Here is a 21,025-nt window from a genome sequence, read left to right on the forward strand (position 1 = left end):
GAGTATCAAGGAACTAGTGAAGGTGGAGAATTTTTCATTCCAGTATGACTTTCCAACAATCTCCATTTAAAATAATACCTCTGAACTGGAACACGTCTTTCTCTAAAATACTATACAGCACATGTTTCCAGCACCTCTTTTATAGGAGAGAGACTGAGGCATGATTTATATAACAAGAAGGTTCTGGGCAATGATCAAAGGCTGTATCAATATGCTTTAGTACAAAAATAAAGCTTTGGCACAGGAATATCTCTGTTATTGTAATTCCAAAACAAAAATTATATAAAGGTGTCCAAACGAGTCAGCAATTCCCTTAACCAAGAAAGTTTGAAGAACTTTCCAAAGCCTACATTGCAACTCCACCCTTAAAGAGTAAAGCTGTTTTTCAACTCTAAGAATATAGTGAGAGCATGAGGATAGCAAGGACACTGCTGTACAACACAAACCATGAGAGTGAATTAATTTGTGCATATGTATCAGGACAAATCTCATCTCTACCTGTTCTGTTTTTCTTGCAATGAGATTCCCAATCGTCTTACTGAAGAAACTGGCAAGCAACGGGTTCAAAGGAGGCTCATGATCCAAGAAGTCATAGAGGATATTCAGTAGAGTTTCATCCCCTCCTAGCTTGTCGTTGATCTGGGGCACATCCGAGGTCAGCAGTTCACAGGCCGTGTTTGGGTATCTAGGACGGAACAAGAACGACTAAAGGTGAAATGAAAACTCTCAAGAAAATCTTCACTTTTTAAAGTTATAAAGTAAAGAGCAGGAGGACCACCCCTCTTGGAGACAGGGGGAGCAGAAAATAACAGGAGAAACAAGGGTCATCTCCATTAATGGCACACGTAAGGAAAAACTGTTCCCTTTGCACGTCACCTGTGGGTTTTTGCCACTGAATTATGCATTTCAGCTGCCTGCAAATCACAGTTAGTTCTGATCATTAAAAGTGGGGTTTAATCAGTTTCGGTACACTTAAAATCTCTTGAAGTCTTTTAACATAAATCCATTTGCACAACTGAAATTAACCTAAAATTTGAAGGCTGATTTGAAGAATGCATATTTAGCAGGTTTCTGTGATGTTTCTGAAAAGTTGTTCTTTCCACCACTGGAGGTGAACGAAAAACAAACATCCCATATGACTGACATCAGATAAAGACACGGTCTGCTCGAGTGCTTCAGGTTCTAAGCACAAAGAAGCATTTCTGAAGCCCAAACTTCCCAAACTGAGTGGCAGTTCTGACCCTTGTTTCCTAAAGTAGTTTTGATTGTTACCAAGTGGTACAAAGAAAAAAATAAAACCTGTCTGTTTCAGCCTGAGTCATTTTCTCTCTGCAAGCAGAGCTGGTAATCTGTTGGTGGTTGTTTTTTTCAAAATCAAAAAGCAAATTTGCTACGTGTTTAAAAATCAGCCAATTAAATTAATCACATCAAAATATCCTACAGAATAGTCTTGTTGCAAGTGCACATTCATTCCTTAGTGCAGTCACTTTCCAAGTAACAACTGTGCCATTCCGTGAGACACAAATCCAACACATTTTTCCCATTTTAGTAATTCTGTAAGGTGTGCTTTTTGTAACTTTAGATATGAGCCGACTCCAAAATCAATATAAAACACTTCTGCAATACCATGACCGTCACTACAACACAAAGGGAACACCTTAACTTCTGCAGAACAGGCAAACTGATGCAATCTCTCAATAAACAGACAGATTTCATCTAACCTTAACTTCAAATTAAAGAAAAATGCAAAAAAGAGCTGTGTAAACAACCGGAAAACGCTCATGTCTGCGAATTCCTTTGCAGTACGACCTGCAACTGCCCTACAGAGTGCGGGCTGCAGTGCTTATCTGCTGTGCCTTTCTCTTAGCTGAAAAGAGTCAGACTTCTGCCCTCAGCACCTGCAACAGAAAGCCACAAGGAAACCCTGACGGCACCGCCTGAGCCTGAAACCGGGCCCCTGCTCCCAGCCCTGATCTCCCACCCCCACAAGCCCAGCCCGTCTGATGCACCGGACGGTGCTTCCTAACCTGCCGACCCCCTGGCAGAGAGGGAACCGTGCAATTGCTGCAGGTACTCAGAAATTCTGGCCCCGGCCCCAGGCTGGCAAGGCAGAGGCGCAGCTTGCTGGGGCTCACGGGAACGGAGCGGGCAGGAGGAAAGTTGTCGCTGGGTGAGCTGACGGTACACTCGCTTCTCGAGCACGGAACGAAACGGAGCCGCCAGGACCACGGCCAGGGGCAGGACACCAGGAGAGGAGATCTGTGTCTGACGCTGCTCTTGGCACCTGCAGCTCCTTCTCCAGGTGGCTGCCCGCTCGCCCGCGGGGCTGCCCGGGCACCGTGCACGTGCGGCTCCCCTCCCGGCGGGACGTCCTGCTGGCCCGGGGGTTCCTGCCCACCCTCAGCTCGTGCTGGGGCTTCCTTGCGGCTGCCACAATTCCAGTACACCAACCTCACACCCCCCTTTACCCTCTGAACGGCCACTGGTTTACTTTTCTTATATTCACTCAATAGATTTTTACTCTGGAAGAGATCCCACGCCTCAGCCTTCTCAGCGTAGGCCTGGCTTTATTCATCCCGGTTCCATTTGGTTCTCAGCAAGGAAAATTCTTCGTGTCCTGGCAGCACATAAAGAGCCACGACAAGGCTTACAGAACCGTAACTTGTTCTGTACAGACACCGAACTGCTTTGTGTGAAGCCGTGCCTTCAGTCCCAAGCACACCTTGTGTTCGCTGTTTGTGGAGGACTTCCAGGTCACCCAGACTCAGAGGCCTTCCAGGATGTAAAAGCCGATCTGACGCCCACCAACGTGCACTCGTAGCTTGGGTCATCAGCCGTTAACACAATCAGCAGTGACTACATTTGCTTTACTTCTACTTGGCCATACAATACCATGAAACCTTTCTACCATTTCATTTAACCAACCTCACTAATTTTACAATCTCACCATTCCACGTTTACAATTCATCCTCCCTCTTGGTTCACGCAGGAATATATCAAACAGCTTAGGACTCAGATTAGTGCAAATCCAGAAAGATGGAACTGCCCACTTCTCCTCTGCATGTATTTCCTTTCTTTAAACAGTCATTAATTGGTAACAGAGCCTTCTTTGCTCTCCCATGACATCTTGTTTTCTCCAGGCTTTCCTTAGCACCCTAAGGTGACTTCTTAGGGAAGCGCTCACACCACGCGAGGCCCGCCGCCCTCACCCACGGGCCTCACTGTCCCCATCAGACTCAGCTCCTGAAGACCTGCGAAGCCGGACTTCCCTCTAGAGAAGCTGTACTGGGCAACGGCAAGGAGACAGCACGTGGAAAGGTGTGTCGGAAGCACAACTTCATAACGATTTTTCTCCTTCCATTTGCACAAGCCGGATCTTCTGGCTCACAGACCTGGACCACCCTCGAGTCCCACGAAGAACTTGGGTCTCATCTCCCACTTCTGCTCTGCTGGTGACCTGCTCTGCATTCAAATTCCTCAAATCACTCAGGCAAATAGCAGCAAATCCTGGCAAGTGATTTTTTTCCAAAGGTACTTCCTCAGGTGCTCCGGTTTGAGACAGTTCCTCTGCCTATTCCCTCAAAGGCAGACACCACTTGGGAATCCCCTTAGAAGTCTCTGAAGCGAGCACCACCGCAGACCATTTAATCAGATTTTCTGCAATGCTCCCATCTGCTTCGCACTGATCATCTCTCCACCCTACATGTTTGATGGGTTGTCTTAGTTTGATGGCTTTGGAGTATCAGGGGTTTTGCCTTCTGCAAGCTTTCTCGGAATGCCCTTGTCCAGTCGCACAGCCCAGCCACAGTAACCTTTCTCCACGTCTGGACACAGCCTTCCTTTTTTAGGATGTAGTTCTACCTGTACTGCATTATTGGTCTTTAACAAAGCCAGTCTCCTACTATTTTAAATGTTAATAATCAGTGTTAAAATGTTTAAATGTTAATAATCAATACAACCCCTGCATGCACCACAGGCTTTTTATCCATTTACAGCATCATTCACCTCCTAACCAGTCTCCTCACGTGTGCAGTTCTGTGTCTCAAAGTTATGAAAAGCAAACCCCAAGCCCCCAATAATGCTGCTTATGTCTTTTTGCTCCTACAAGGATGGTAAGTTTGAGTACATTATGGTTACTGTTACAAAATGATTTTACAAGTTATGTTTCTTAGAACTCTCAAGGTTACATGAAGAGTTGCTTTTCCTTTTTCTGACTCATTGCTCCATGCAAAAGGCATTCTTGATTCCTAAGAACTCACGCACTGTGCCTCCCTGTGACACGTGTCCTGGCACCAGGTGAATAAATGAAATCTCTCACTCTTATAGAGTGTCCAATTCTCGCAGCCTTTTCTTCGCCCCTTCCATTCAGGCGCTGCATCCCAACCGTAAGGCTTCCACGCTGCTGCTAACTTCATCTCACTCAACAAACAGCTCGTCGAGCAGTTATGAGCTGTCCTCCTGAGCTGCATGGTCTCGAGAGTTTTGAGACCCCTTAGTAGGTTAACAAATTCGTTATAAATGGACATTACAATTCAAATAGTTTAACACTACTTTGATCGCTACAGGTCTTCATTGGGTTGCTTAGTTTTGCATGCTGTGGTTAGAAGGGGATTTACTGTTGAGCTGTCCTGTGCAGTCTCCTTTCTGAACTCATTTCCGTCCTACTGACATTTCAAGAACACAGCATTGTGATGACCCCGGTTCTACAGCACGCATCCTTCTGAGCTGCACAGCCTTCCAGATCTACCAAGTTTCTCTCTTCCCTGTTACTGTCTAAAAACTTTTAACACCTTTTCTTAAGAGCCAAAAATTGGGTTCTACTTGGACTTAGTCTATTCTTCTCCCGTAGGTTTTTATGTATTCCAAAAGGATGCCTGGTTTTGAATACTCTTAGACTCTCAACCCTCTCTCCAGTGCCTCACCCTGCTTTGGAAATGCTCCATGACTGCTCCATGCATCTGTGCATAGTGCTGGAAGCACTTCCAGAGAAATGCTTCATGAGACCAGCTCTGTCCCAGCAAGCAGGTCGCCACGCAGCTCTCAGGAGCCGAGCACTCTCTCCTCTGCACTGGACAGTCACCCTGCCCATCACTACACCTGCTTTTCCAGCAGGCACCTCACACACCGCTCTTAGAGGAAGACACACCACCACCATCTGACACACATCGCTAAGTTAGATTGTGGACTCAGGGCCCCCCCAACAGCAGATGCTCCTCCAGCTTGCGAGCACAGGGACCGCACCGCTGGAGGCATCTGGAGGCAGGCTGCTTCCAGCCCGGGGCTGCCCCTGTCCTGCCCCCGGGACCTGGGGCTGCCTAAACCACACGCATACCCTCAAACCCTGCCGCAGAGGCACGCCAGCCTGCCTGCGAAAGCCAGGGGCACGTGGAAGTAAGCGCTCTCAAACTGAGCTTCCCTCTTCATGGAAGAGCCTCCTTTATGGATTTTGTTTCTTGAGAAATCTGTTTGCCTCCGCTCTCCGTATGCTTCATCTGTTTGGCAAGGAGAGGCTGTTCTACTTCACCCTGCAGCACGCAGGAGCGGAGATATGAACTGTCTCATGAGAATCTCAAAATACAGGAAATAAAAATATGGCCTGGCTTATGAAGTACTAGAGTATTCTGCAGTGCGACGGGAAATGTATGAATTAGTGCTGGCACGGTCCTTGCCACCTGGGACCTCATCATGCACACACTCCGGTAAAGGGCCACAAGTCTCACATTGTTCAACATTTTCTCAGCTCATTAACTTTTAATCAAAGTTTTCCTTTATTAAGGAAAAGTATTACCTATCAACTTCAGTAAGAGATTTGGGGTTTGAGCTTGTTTTAGGTGAGATGTGAAAACAATATGGATAAAGAGCTGCATGAAGCTCCAGGCCAGTCACCCACGGGTAAGGCAGTTATTCTGATACGCTGCGGGAAATGCAACAAGTCCAAAGAAGAATCCCAGAATCCCAGGCTGGATGAGGTGGGAAGGGACCTCTGGGTCCACCTGCTTCCTCCCTGCCCCAGCAGGTGCCCAGCCCCACATCCAGGCGGGTTTGGAGATCCCCGCGGAGGAGACCCCACAGGCTCTGGGCAATGGTTGTGTGCCGTGTTCCTGGCTGAAAAGTACCCATATGAAATTCGCACTTGTAGGACAAGAGGATAAAAATAATACTCCCGGTTCCTTCTGGCAATTCAGCTTTGATAGCAGAAGCCTTGCAGAATCAGCCATACATTATTCCAAGTTACTACATTATGCATTTTCTGGCATTTCCTTATCTGGAAAGTCACCTAAACAGACTTGATTGTCTCATGGAAACAATAAATCTAAACAATCCCATCCTTTCTTCTGCGGATTTCTAGCAACAACAGCAAAAACCAACGCTGACCCGTTCCCACAGCGACAAACTCATATGCTTTTATTAATTTCTTTATACATGGAGCAAGCAGCCTTTAATTTTTACATAAACTTAGCAAAGAAAAACAAACTTCCCAAATTCGAAATGCAAATATTTTCAAGTATACACTTAAATAAGATGTATAAATACAACTTGATACGAGAACCAGGCACATCTAAGGAGTTCACCATCATAAGAGAGAGGTTGTTTACACAGGTGCTCTCCCTCACTATAGGAGCAATGAAACCAACAGATTCTGCATACGCAGCACATGGAAAACATTACACGTTTTATTCGCTGTACAAATCAATTTCTTTTCTAGGTTGACTACTGAAAACCAATCAAGTTCAGAAATCTATAACTCTGAGCATAATGCTCATTCTTTGCTTGCAATTTGAGTTGGACACCATGATCTTTGTGGGTCCCTTCCAACTCAGATATTCTATGATTAATTTTGATAAAAATGTACTAAAGAAACTACTGGGATACCGATCATTCTGCTTGCAAAGTTTTGAAGAAACAGCAAGACTTTTTTTAGACAATATCAATGAAAAAACATTAATAATAAAGAAATAAGCTTCTGAAAATTCACTACAAATATGAGAATGCTGTGAAATATTTCTCAGTATTTGGAAGATTTTTGCAAGGCCAAAAATATTGTGTCACTGTACACCAGAGCATTTCTAACATCGAGATCTCTCATTCAGTTTCCCTCATGTAGGACAGAAAACAAATACCTACTTGAAGCGGACCTTCTCGTCCATATCCACAGGGGGCTCATGTGTGATGAGGTTGACAAGCTCCTCCATGCAGTGCTGCTGGCAAAGGAAGTCCAGCAGCTTGCGGTTCTGAGCCTTGCACTCCTGTAAGATGTCATCTTCATCCATCAGCTCGTGCAGTGTCACATCTTCTTTATCCAGCAGCTTATCCACATGCGATGTTGTGTTCAAATCAAACTTCCAGAACATGATGATGGGACACACCTAGCTGTGACACAGAAGAATAGGAGTTAATCTTCAGTCTTCACTATTTATTCCTCCTTTATATTTTCCGAACAGAATACCTCAATATGGCTTCTAGCCAGCTTTTAAAAATCAGATAAATTCTTTACACAAAACTATTAAGCACTGCTTGACTCCTGGTGTGAAAAGCCAGGTTATAGCTGTACGATACCAACAGTGGAGGTGATATATGCGTGACCTGGCTTTAACTGCAGGTAGCTTGAACTAAAACCACAGAGCGTGCTCGTACACACAAACGGGAAGACCTGTAAAAGCAAAGCATCAGACGATGGCATTGAATCTTCTTCTAGGAGCAGCCTGCACGGTGCCTGCTAGGAGAGCAGGTGTAGCGATGGGAAGGGTGATTACCCAGCACAGAGAGGCCGTTCACAGACAGGGAAACCACACTACCGCACTACCACCGGTTTGCCTTAAAGGGCTCGGGCCTCTTTGTACTCTTACTACAGCTTCCATAACTGTGCTCACTGGCCAAAACTTCAACAATTATTTACGTAAGAGGAAAAAAGGCCTTCAGTATCAACAAAGGCAAGAGAGAAGGAAAGAATGACAGAACACTAGACTACAAGCCATTAAGCTCACAGACATCATAGGCATGTAAAGCCAAGTGGTCTTCAGCAGGACAGGCGAGCACGCTTTGCTGTTACAGAGGCCACCCAGAGCCCCAGGGCCAGGTGCCCACGGATCCCAGCGCGCTGCGAGCGGTGCACGAGGCAGCCCGCGGCACCGCGCCCCCTGCAGCAGGGTCTGCAGTCCTGAACCCTCCTCCTCCTGGGGGAAAAGTGCGGCTTGGAGACCAGCGGTTCCTGTTACCTAAAGGACATGGGACTGGGCAGCCAAAGTTTCGTCCGCAAAATAGTGCCCAGATTCTGCTCCTGCCCGTCCCAAAGCAGACACCTAGCAGTCTGCACACAGCCACCTGGCAGCCAGGCTGGGCTCGCACGTTGTGCTGCGTGCTCGGGTTGGGGCTTACGGGTGATCACCAACCACACGAGTGGCAACAGGATACTACAAGTCAAGCAGGATACTACAAGGCAAAGCCAGAAACTGGAACTTGAGCGAGGCTCTCCTTTTGCGCACACTGGTTCTGAAGCCTTTGTAGGCATTTGGTGAAAGGAAACCCTCCTCACCATCATCTCCCTTCACAGGAAGCTCTGCATGGACATTTTACATCAATCCCAACAAAATTCAACAGATTTTGATACAGTCCTTTGCAAAAGTGGTAAAAGTGAGACTGCATATAACAAAAAAAAATGACAAATTACCGAAGAGCACCTCGGGCTGGAGTCTCGTCCCACACAACCACGGTGCGGTGTCTGGTGATGAACGAAGCCAGCCCCAGCAGCACGTCCTGCCCCCTCCAAGCCCACCTGGCCGTGGTCACAGAACCGCCCTGCCCCAGAGCTCCCTCGAGTCCTCTCGCAGCGTTTGGGATCACCTCTCGCGTCCCCTCCTGCACCCACTGCACTCTGCGGCTTGCTGCAGAGGGTGACCAGAACCAAACGCTTCATTTCTGCGGATGTTTCACTATCGCCACGTAGATCAGTAAGAATATTCCCCTTCAAACAATCTTCACTAAATACAGAGCACTGCACATTATATTATTCATTTTCATCCCATTCCTACCTCTAACATTTTCTTTCCAGTCATCCTGACTTTTCTCTGTGTGAGCTCTACTAATTCATTTGTCTCCCCAATACATGTTGAGAAGCGTCATTAATTATATCAAAACAAGACAATGCCCAGCCCAATCCTTAAGAAACTCTTCCAGTGGTCCTCCTCCAGCCCAACATTTCTCTTACAATTCTGCCCTTCGACATCTCACTCAGGACCTGGCTAACTCACTTTGACCCTTAAACCAACCATCACCTTTCCCAATCTTGTTCTATCGTACAAAATATCTTAATGACCTCCGCAAAGAAAGAAGACTTACTGAATTTCTTTTGTTTAGAATATCAGCTGCCAAAGAAAGAGCTCAGAGCGGTTTGGCACAACTTAAGTTACTGATCTTTATTTCATTTTTCATTGTTGGATCTGTTAGCATTCCCTACAAGGAGCAAAAGGGAGTAACCCACCTCTTCCTTCTTCCCCAGGGACACTTCCAGCATCTTCAGTAAGTACAAGGTAACTTCAATCCCTCGCCTGTAGACATCTGTACTTCAAGAAGCAGCTAAGTCAGTTATCTACCTTAGAGGTCGCGTACAGGCTTTCGTTCCTGGCTCCCACTTTGCGTTTCAGACAAAGTTCTTCCCCAAACACTGCCTCATCCTCACTCGAAACCCACGGCCCTACCCCAGGTGCAGAAGCCTAACGAAAGGCAGAGCCAGCTTCCGAAGGACACGGAGGCCGAGCACAGCGAGGGGGCTGATGCCACGAAGGGGAGTGGGTGAGACAGCGTCATAGCGTAGGCTATGGGGATCAAAGACTGTTGCAAGAAATAAATGATCATTAGTACTAAAGAAATGAGAGTAACTTATTCCCCAGTGACAAAGGTGATAAACGTAGTTAAAACAAGATAAACGTTCTGCGTAATAATGCTATTAAGCTGCAACACATTTTAAAAAACGAAGCAAATTGGATGCAAGATGTCAAAGCACTACATTCCCAGATTATCTGTAAACATACAAGATCATACAGCAGGATTGCAATGCCTTTTTTAACCTAACCCACATTACTATTTCTGTAGCAGCACGAACACTTGCTCCAATCATTCAGTTTTGCTTTCTCCAGCATCCGAACATTACCACACCCGCTCTTTTGCTAGCTCCATCGCTTGCATAACTACATCTATGACAGATTTTTGAAATGATCCTTTTTAAAAAGGAGCAGAAACCAACACTGTTTTTCCTCCAGGGAGGCTTACTGAAGAAGGGGGGGTCTGATACTGCTGAGGCTAATTTTCTAATTACCTTAGTTTAAATATCTGGGTCCCTTTCAGTATAACATTAACACTTAACCTGCAACTGAAGGCCTTACAGTAACTATGACATGAAGCACATTAAAAGAAACATTGATTTCTTTTATTATTTTACAGTTTAAGGATTCTTCTCTTGTGCATCGAAGGATCTCTGAAAGAAGGATCATTACCTTACGAAATTAAGGCATCTTTTTTTCTTGGAATAGCTCCATTACCCATGATATTTGATAACGGCTTTCTGGAGCTCCACTCAGTGGTTCAAAATTCGTCACAGGGAGTTTGGTTTAGAGAGCTTTTTCCCACATCATCACTCTCTTTTATTTTAATTTCCTTGTTCATCTCAGAAACTTGGAAATGGAGACAGTGACTACAAACCTGTCCTTCGCAGCGCTGACACGACAAAGTCCTGTTCGAACTTAGCGGTGGCACAAGACCAGATCACAAACGGAACATCTCCGCTACGAACCTACAAAGCGCAGCCTCCTCGTAACCACCTCTGCCTTCCCTCCACCTTCCCCACACCACACTTACCGGCTGGCCCTCGACTTCGGGCCATTTGAGGCGGAGATCCTGTACCTTACGGGGACGTGTACGGCCCGGATCCCAGGGGACACAGAACCAAGATCCTGGTCAGGCCTCACAGCTAGAAAAGCACTTCACACCAAGTTCCTTTTAAACGCCCAGTATCAATGGTTTCAGTCAAGCCCTCGGCATCAAGCAGCTTGTACAGCTACCTACCAACACCCAGGCTTTGCTCGGAACAGGCCCACACACAGGGCTGTGGAGGGGTACAACGGGTCCAAGGTGAAGCTTGGCCGAACATCCCACAGGGCCCGACACCACCGCTCCCTAGAGATCTGCCAAGCTGCCAGGCTGACCAGGTTAGGCCGATCCCAATCTTCTGGGAACAACTCCCCCACCAGAAATAGCAAAACACGTGGCAGAAAGAAGTGGTTTCTAATTTGAGCTTTCAGTGTTCTTGAAATAAAAAGTTAAATTTCAGCATTACAGCAAGAAGCAAGAGCTTCTGCATCTGTCCGTGCAGCTATGGAAATGCACTTCCATGAATTTCTGAGCTGGGAACAGACATCTGAATTTTCAACCTACGTGACATTTCTGTGACAGCAATGCTGTTTGCCCGCATAGCGTGTTCATTACAAACTGTTCTTCAGATATTTTTAACGAACTATGCTTAGCTATAAATTCACCAAGGGAAAAGCTGACATAAAAGGCCTTAAATAAAGAATGTTTGGGTGCACAGTTAACCTAAATACATATATATTCCATAGGTGCGCATGGCCTACACACGTAAAACTTACCTTTGACAAGCCAACCCGTTACGAATCCAGCAGTTGCAGGTTTCTCCCCGCACCTTGTCATGGTTCTATAGAAGCTGTCTGTGCGAAGGAGAGGCCGACGAGCGGTCCCCAGGGAGGGAGGCCGGCTCCTTCCTCAGCCCGCAGCTGACACACCGGCTGAAGCAGAGCTCGGCAGCACTGCCGGGGCTCGCTGGTGGAGCCGGGCCTCTGGGGACGCTCCCCACGTCCCGGGACGGCCGCAGGTGTAACCCGCGTTAACATCTCCAGAAGCTTGGATGTGGAAGGGTACCGCGAAACAACGCCAGGCGCGGCGGGAGGAGCGGGAGGCCAGAAGCCAGGCACAACCCCAACCCCGACCCCGACAAGACCCTGCTGCCCATGGGGCCTGAGCCTCGCAGCCTCCGGAGGCAGACACGCGGCTGAGGCTGAACGAGCAGCTCGGGCACCAGGGCATTCCTCGACACCGGGCAGCCCTGGATGGTCCAAGGAGCTTCCCGCCCAGCACCCGCATACCCGACACCAGGCTGCCCACAGCCGGTGGCGACAGCGTGCCGTTACCCACGTGCCGGCAGCGCCAACAGGACGGACAAGGGCAGCTCTGAGGCCAGCCACCCAACCTGCGGAAGCAGCAGGACAAGCACACGTATGTGCAGAAGCACGCGTACAACACGACTTCAGTGTGTGTTTTCATGCAGCCTTCTACAGTACGCTACTGAGCTGCTGATTGACGCACATGAAAACACCTTGAAAGCACGGGACCAAGGGTGGGGAAAAAAACATCTGTATGGCGAGAAAGGTGTGCGTCTATGAACGCTTCATTTTGAGTTGTCAGGAAACAAACTGTTATTCCTACAGCAATAAAAAATGTTTATTACTACTTAGAAAATGATAATCTACTAAAGTAACTGACCCATTCTGTAATGATTAGGTAATTAACTTCTAGCATCTGTTTCACTGTGGCTAAGTTATAACTAACAGGGCACTCATCCTCCACAAGCTATGATGGAGAGTCGCAAGAGAAGGACCTTAAGAAATGGGATGTCCCCATAAAGTACCTGAGCTACGGTGAGAAACCTCAGCAGCATTACTCAGCACGCTCCAGCCCATCGACAGGACCCACCACAGGGTCTCAGAGACAGAAGGCAGAATGAGAAAAAGTCTGGTTTTGGTACTAAGAAACGCATCCACATTTTTTCTATAAACCAAAAAAGTGCATCTTCTCCTCCTTCCGAACAGTTGATAAGAAAAAAATTCCCACTGAATAACAGAGAAACTGAAAACAGCTAGAGAGTCTGAGTATTACAAGATCAATAAATTGCATTTACAATTTCTTCTTGTGATGCATGACTTACAGAGAGTCACTGCAGTGTCTTAAGGATGACGTAACAGAAAGCTAAGAGCAAGGAACTTCTAAACACTAAACTACAACCACTAGAAGCCACTTATGAAGTTAAGGAATACAAAACAGCACATCACGAGAGGTAGACGAAGACAAGGAGCTGCCAAGAAACAGGAATACAAAAGAGCATCCTTTCTCTAGCAGCATGTGGCATTGCACAGCTCAAGAAAAGAAAACCAGAAAATTAAATCAAGTCAGGGGCATCTTACACACCTAATGGGAAAAAAAATAAAAAGCTTCAGATTTCCAGGACAGAAGACCACCAAGAAGTGGATGTTAACTGCCAGTTTTAGAGTGTTCCCAACTATTAAGCATTCAGAGTTCTGTGCTCTAGCTGCAGGTTTTGATGGGGTAGCTGATGCAATTTGAGCCATCGCACAAAGCAGGGCGCTCTCGGGCCTTTTCACCCAGCGGGAACGGAGAGCTCCCCGTAGCTGAAAGGCAGGTTTTACTCTGCTGCAGAAGCTAGGTTTGGAAACAGCAGATCTACCCAGACCCATGCAGGGAAGTCAGTAATGAGAGGTTAGGAAATGAAGCACACTCTGTTCACCGCAAGCTACGTGGTCACTATCGAAGCTGATGGTGCGTGGCTGTATCTGAATGAGGACAAAAGCAGAAGTGGCCTCCTCGGGGGGCTGTGCCACTTCCTCAGAGGCACGGACACTATTTTCTGCTCAGAGCAGGACAAGGAACATCCCACCTACACTGAGTAATTTTGTGGTCTGCACTGTTTCCTCTCGCAGAATTGCTGAATCTTCTTACAGAGCTCACCGTCGTCCCTATGGCCTTTGAAGTGAACTGCCCTGCTTCCCACACATTCATTCCTGTTGAGGAGGTCCCAGTTCTCAGACCGGCAGGCCCTCAGTGGCTTCCTGGCATCCCCAAAACCTACCAAGATCAGCACCACGGCCACAGCCAGCCTTCCCAGCCACCACCCGTGGCTGTGCGGCGGTAAGGAAAGGGACCCCACACCGGAGGGGAGGCCCCACAGCTGCCCTCCAACACAGGAGCCCCCGTGGGTGCTTAAACCTTTAGCACAACGCCCAGCTCCCTCCCCATGCTTCCCAGTACCTGCCAGCGAGTTGTGGTGCTCAGAGCTCTGACGGATCAGTTTAGCCAGGTGCACTTTAATACGTGCGTCTGGAGAAACGTAAGCTTCTACACAACTTTGTCTCGGCCTTACGATCATTGATGTGACACCATCTTGTAGGTTCAGCTACCCGAACACAAAACTAAGCAGCATTAACCATTAAGCCTAAATAGTTACCAGTCAAAATGAACTTGAGTTTTCTAAATTTTACTAAGTGTTCCTTTTCAACTACTTAGTTGTCATTCTTCCACCTGCCTCACATGACAAAAACCCCTATGTACCTATACCTACCCTACGTAGCAAAAAACCCTACGTACCACGGTTCACTTATTGTCCCCATGTTTAAGTTTCCAATTTCATAAAACTGGCACGTCCTTAGCAGTAGAAGGATGTTGCAGAGATTCGCAGCTGTGAACAGCTTAAAATAAGCTTTCCTTAACTGGGTATTTCTTCACCAACCTGTTATCCTCCACCACCAGCCTGTCTTTATTTGTAGTAGAGGCAAAGTTCGTTTGAGATACCAACAGGCTGCTTACAGACATGGAGGTATTCAAAACAATCCCCGCTACACCACTCCTCAAGTTTCACTTTCCTTCCTCAGACAACAAGAAAAAAAAAGAAAGTTAAATCAGAACATGAGAACACGAGGATAAACACGTTTGGGTCAAGGTTCACGTTCCTGCTACTCAAGCTAACTCTTGATTTTTTTTTTCATTTAAAGCTGTTTCCAGCCCTTTTGTTTGGGGAAAAAAATTGAAACATATTCACTATAGCTGTCCGAATGACACCTGTCCAACCTGCAGGTTGCCTTCAGCAGTGGAAAAGGCAACAAGAAGCACCGCACCGCTTCCAGCCAGCAGAGGCAGAAGCTGCAGATCTCCCTGCTCCAACAGGAGCCTGGAGCTCCACAGGCCTGGGGTTTGTAGGGACTGCTCACGCCGTGCTGGTGGTGCCTGTAGGGCAGCCTAGGTCAGAGCAACGTGGAAGGAGCTGACAGAAGGCTACCAAGCAATGCTGTCCCCAAAAATCAGCCGAGACACGCTGTTCTCAACAGTCTGTAAGGGACTTGAGGACTGGATTTTCCCCAACTGCTTTAATCAGCTCTGAAGCAATTACTGGTACTGACCTTTAACACCTTCAGTGTCGCCAAATTACGTCACAATGAACCAGGGTTGTTCACACAGCTTTGGAGTCCAGCTTTTTACAGAGACATAACAGGAACAGACCTGGGTCACTTACTTTCAAGGAGTTATTTCAATCACGTCAGTGCACTTGACACCCAGTTGCAAGGGATTTTACCTGGGCAAAAAGTTTACTGAACAGTTTCCTTAAGATCCTATTTCCATTTATACCTAAAATAATGTAGGTATATTTTTAATCCCTATGAATAAATGCGCTTTCCCCATCCTCTGCATCTTCAATACCACAGAGCAATAGAAAACCTTTATTGATAGGGAGCTACTGAACAGGAGAGGAGGGTCTGGCAATCCTGTATTGGCTGGGGCGAGCTACAGGCTGTAAAACAAGTAGAAAGAAACTGTCTTAAATACAACTTGTAATGTGCTTTGCTGTCCTATGACAATCATCTCTGGTGTCAAAATAAAGTCACAGTTTAGTCCTCTGATTTGTTAGTCTTCTTCTGTTCTTGCTTGGAGTTGCAAAAGCAAGACTCCTCGTAAACCAGGTGTGCTCTGTCAAGCTGGAGGAACAACCGGCGCATCACTGAAGGCTGCCACCAGCAGGGAGCTCTGACAAATCACACCATTAAAAGAAATAAAAGGAAGTATTTCATATCGCAACTGACAGCAGGTCAGGTTCAGAACATTTTGTATAGAAGACTGACTTGATTCCTTTATGACAATTAACAGCATTGAAGGAAGGCAGGTGCTTTCCAGACACAGGGAGGAGACACACAAACAAAGTAGCTTACTGAGGAGATGGAGAACAGCAGAAAAAAATGAACAAAACTAAGGTGACCAAAAGGTGTTCCTTGTATTTTTAAATGCTAAGTGGCTTAGCTGTTGCAATTTTCTGTGAACAGTGCTCACCTGTGTGAGCAGGGAAGGACATGGATTTGTTGCAGCAAGGTTTTTGCTCTTCAGTGCCTGCCAGTCAGTAACACATCCCCTCCTCCTCCCCACATTTTGTGGGCAAGAAATATTAGATGCAGAGCTCTGAGGAGGCCGGGCTTGTTAGTCTTGTAATTCAGTACCGGAACAGAAAGACAAATATCTCCTACATGCTTCTGAGCAAGTTAAGTATCACCACCCTTCCAGTTTGTTAATAAAATGAACGAACTGTACGTATCAGATACTTGCACAGCTGCACTAAAGCCCTGGTACGTTCGGGTACCAAACCAGATGAGGCCCTAACGCGTCCACAAAAAGACACCTTTCTCCTGGCATCTGCCACACCTCAGGTATCAGGACTCAGTCTGGATCATCCGTGTCAGCTGCAAACCAGCAATAGCTTTTGCTTTTTCAGTCAGACAACTGCACGTCCTTTAAAGTTGCTGGTATTGCATTTGAACTGGAGCACAGAAGGGAGAACCACGACGACTTCAGGAAACAAGCTTCCTGTAACTGTGTAACGCCATTTCTGAAGATTAACTGCTTTGTGGAGAACATTTCTAAATTTCATGGATGTAGAATTAAGCTGTCATTCAAACACTTGCTATTTGCCAACACTACACTCCAGGAATGTTTTAATATTTACAAGGTATGCAAAGGCTTCAATCAAGAACCAGCAGAACACGCACAGCAATTCGTGACTGAGCTCAGATCCTGGGGTAGATAACTACACAAAATAAATACAGTTCTCTCGCTGCGTGTGTTTCAAAGTCTGCACTACGTTTTGTCTCGTTGCTTACCCAAGTAGCGTCAAAAACCTACTTTCTCCTTTGGGGGGCCTTTAGCAACTGTTTTACCCCTTCTGTCTCACTTCATCTCATCCTTCCGTGGAGCAGCAATTTCCGCTTTGTGGTCAGGCTTTTATTTCAGTTAACAGTTGTGCTGGGGTGCAGGGAGGTCTCTTTTTAAAAGCCTTCACCAAGTGTCATTAAGTTTGGTGGAGAGGCCTCTACATTCACTAGAAAAAAAAGCCTACAGAAATAACACGTGGTTAAAATTCATGGCCTGACAGACCGATACTCGTGTTACCGTAACACCTACAGCACCTTGCAATTCTCCTCTGGCTGCCGTAAGTGCACACATTTCCTTCTTTCCCTAAAACTTCGGATGAGTTTGTGTCTTAATTACTGCATTTGCATTTTGTCCAGGATCATTCCTGTAGCTATTTCCATAGTTACCAAAGGCTACCCTGAGCTTTACTGAATACGGGCACGCACGCACACAAATTCCACACCATTTTCCTACCTTCTAGAACACTCTCAGAGCATTCAGTACTCCAAGACCAGTAAAAACGAACTTCGGAGGGCCAGAAATCACCACAGGCAACTCCTCCTGGAAACTGGGAGGAAATTACCAAGATTTACGGATTTTTTATTTAAGCCTATTTAAGCCTATTCCTGATAAAATAAAACATTGAACATTTTCCACTTAGTTACTAAGTGGAAACACATGGAAATGCTGAGAGTAGTATATTATCCTTCTTGTTTCCAAAAAGAAAGCGTTTTTGAATCCTTGACTTTCCTGTAACATCCTGTCTGTAGTGGAAGTGTGACAGAGCAACCACTTCAGCAGCTATGTCACAGGTGAAGATTCCCCCTAGGTCTCACTCACTTCAACGTGTCTCTTTAGTCTTACCAGACGTGGATTCCTGAAATTAATTTAATTTGATTTTTTTTTGCTCAATTTTTATACAGAATTTCCTTTGTTTCCCCTATAAGCATAAATGATCAAACTTTTCTACACGGGGAAAAAGAAAACCACCTGGAGAATTATCTCAAATTGCAGCATGAACAGAGACAGCTTCAGAACACGCCTGTGAGTGAGATGCCAACAGATCACCAGCACTAATGGTACTCACCCAAGAACTTGACAGCTTTAAAACACTGCTGCTGAACAACCAGTGCAGGAAATAAAGTGTCACATTATTTAACCTGGTGAACTTGAAGCCTGAAACATACTTTCAAAAAGGTTGCTTAAAGCAAATTGTTATGCAATTTATTAAAATCGCAACAAAAACAAACAGATGGACAAGAACAGTAAGATCAATGGTTCGCCTGAAACCCCAAAGAAGAGTTTTGCATAGACTGCTCCAATTAATCCTAAAGAAAAGCTCCGTTTCTTGTCAATCAACAGCTGGTAAAAGCATAGGAAGTAAGAGAAAAATGCAGCAAGTGAAGTCCTAAAAGAGCCAGTGCTCCTCAACGTATTTGTAAGTAATATCAGAAAAAAGATGAGCAGCAAGGTAGCAGCATTTACTAGCAACAGAAAAATATTTAGCTTAAGCCTAATCAAAGCTGACAAACAGCTGCAGGATGATCGCATGGTAATAAGTAACTGGACAAGAAAACGGCAGCGTTAACTCCGTGCTGACAAAGGCAGGCACTGCTCACGGCAGAAAACCCAGCACCGAGCAGCCACCTGCGAGGTGTTGATGCCCCCCCGATGAGGGCCCTGCAGCCACCCGGTGCCTTCAGACCGGAGTGCCAACACCTTCGCTACGGCACACTAACGGTGCCCTCCGAAGAGAGGGCAGGCGACGTGCCCCGTCCCCCAGGGCTGACCGGCGAGCCCCCGCCTCTCGGCTTGCTCCAGCCCGACCCAGGAGCTCCTGGGACCCGCCAACGCCCGCAGTGCCTCTGCTCCTCAGGAAGCCTCCTTCTCCACGGGTCCTGCAGCCAGGCCGCCCATCTGCTCCGCGCTGATCCGAGACGTATCCCACGCTCTCCCACGCCACAAGTTTCTTTCCCCTGAACTTTCACACACTCGCACTCCGCTGCCTGCCCACCCCGCGCCCGGGACCTCCTTCCTTCCTCCCGCGGGCTCGCGGAGCTATCTCGGGACGGAGCCACCTCCCCGGCTTCCGGAGGGCTTCGCCGGGCCCGAGTGCTGCAGCCAGCACTGAGCGAACAAGCAGCCCTCCTCTGAAGAAACGTGGTGCTTTAACACACAAATTAAACGGATCCTGCTTGTTAGAGCCACTTGGAGAAGATCGTGGAGCCACTGCTCAAGGATCTCAACACAGAGCAGCAGCCAAGGGCGTAAAAGTAGCATCAGGATTTATTACAAGTAGGAATAAGCAAGTAAACAGAAGGCGTGACTTTGTTTTTGACTATCGTGTGTTCGCATCTCAAGCGCTGGTCTGGTTAGCTTCTCTCAGAAGAGAGCAGAGCTAGAACAAGTACAGCTGGTCTGATCAGCTCCCGTAAGGGACCGAGCAGAACTAGAGCAGGCACAGCTTCCCAAGGAAGGCGCATGAAACCTGACTTGATGTATGGCTTCAGCTCAGGAAACCAGCAGATACAAAGAGCGGCGTGAGTGGCATTGAGGAGGAGAACAGGCAGTCATTTACAGCTTCCTACAAACCTCAGAATGGCGACACCTCGAAGCTATCAAGCAGCCAATTTAAAAACAGGCAGAATGAAGTACTAATTATGTTCCACACAGCAAGAAAAAACCCTGTGGAACCTACTGGCATAGAAGGTTACGGTGTCCAAAAGCTCGACCGTCTTCAAACCGAGTTCATTAGACCAGTTGATAGAAACCAGGTTTATAAAGGACCCTCAAACGTTTTGCAGCCGTGCTAGTTCAGAATAAACCACTAACCTGGAGACTGTCAGCAAGCTGGAGTGCCCACCGTCCCCAAACCCTGCTCTCAGCTTCCCCAAGGCATATATATCCTTAGCAGGAGCAGGTATCAGTGCCCCGAGCCAGCTGGGGCTCAAGGATGACTGCAATTTGTCAGAGTGGGCTACACTCATTTCCAACCACTATTTTCTATTTCTATCTATGTTGCTGGCACAGACAACCACATGCCTTGTTACTATCCATGTGCTGCAGCTCAAATGGCTTCTAGAACCATTTTCACCAGTTTCAAACCATCGGGTCTGACAGGCTACATAACCGTAACCAGCTCCAGCGGCAGCAGCATCTCTTTCTACAGCTCACCTGCAACCTGCACTTTTCCGCAACAAAACTTGGGATCTCCTGAATTCTCTCAGGAGCTTTAAGAACGCCTTCTCTCCATCCAAGGGTTCAGCAGACTGACTGCTTTTCTAGAGGAAACGGGGCTCCTTCACAGCCTACTCCGCCTGGGAAACCTTTCTTCACACAGTCTCTTGCCTTTGTAGCACTAAGAAAGCTTTTCCTAACTGAAATACCAACAGGCACATGACCGAGTCCATCGGCTCCACCACGTGCATGGATCCAGCAAGGACTGCCTGCTCCCACGAGCAGCCAGCCCAGCATCCTGCCTCGCAGCAGCCAGGACACCTCCAAACAACCCTGGGGCACCAAGTCCCCTGGGTAATTACACGCTGCATCAAAGGGCACTTCCACTTGCTTGCTTTAAGCTGCCTGCTTGATCACTTTGGTGCATGCTTCCAGTTTCACCTGACGAAAGCCTTTCACTTTCACGTCACGCCTATTCACTTTCACTACCCCAATGACCAAGCTTTTTGTGTGTCATTTCCATATTGCTGCTTCTTAGAACAGCCACGAGCAGTTTCCAGAATTATAGATAGCCACCAGAAAGTTAAAAAAAAGTTCTGTCTTCTTCCCATTAACTATGGGCATAAAATTCAAGTTCATGTTTTGAGAAGCACTTGGCAGTTTAGCCTGGTTTTAGGGAGTATCCCGACCAGCACACCAGGACCAGTCTGCAGATCCAACAGCAGCAGAGCTCCCCAGCTGTACACAGCCAGCCCCGAACCATCAGCGGGACCCTCCCAGAGACGTTACAGTTCCCTCTCAAATGCCTCCAGGTATTAAA

At 46.9% G+C, this 21,025-nt stretch overlaps 1 protein-coding gene across 6 annotated transcripts in view; it reads right to left on the minus strand.

Moving 5' to 3' along the window:
- The window catches only part of PPP6R2 (protein phosphatase 6 regulatory subunit 2), a 98,338-nt gene that overhangs the window by 48,687 nt on the left and 28,626 nt on the right, over positions 1–21,025 (minus strand). For 3 of the 6 annotated variants that reach the window (XM_035569277.2, XM_035569278.2, XM_035569279.2), the window contains 2 exons: positions 7,126–7,371; positions 499–685 (listed from right to left, as the gene is read on the minus strand). In XM_035569277.2, coding sequence (XP_035425170.1) covers positions 499–685; positions 7,126–7,352 — 414 coding nt within the window. In that variant the 5' untranslated portion in view covers positions 7,353–7,371. Of the gene's footprint in view, positions 1–498; positions 686–7,125; positions 7,372–17,502; positions 19,105–21,025 lie in introns of those variants that run through there. The other 3 variants (XM_050711113.1, XM_050711107.1, XM_050711119.1) reach the window with 3 other exon arrangements.

This window comes from Cygnus atratus, chromosome 1 (assembly GCF_013377495.2).
Source record: "Cygnus atratus isolate AKBS03 ecotype Queensland, Australia chromosome 1, CAtr_DNAZoo_HiC_assembly, whole genome shotgun sequence".
Lineage (NCBI taxonomy): Eukaryota > Metazoa > Chordata > Aves > Anseriformes > Anatidae > Cygnus > Cygnus atratus.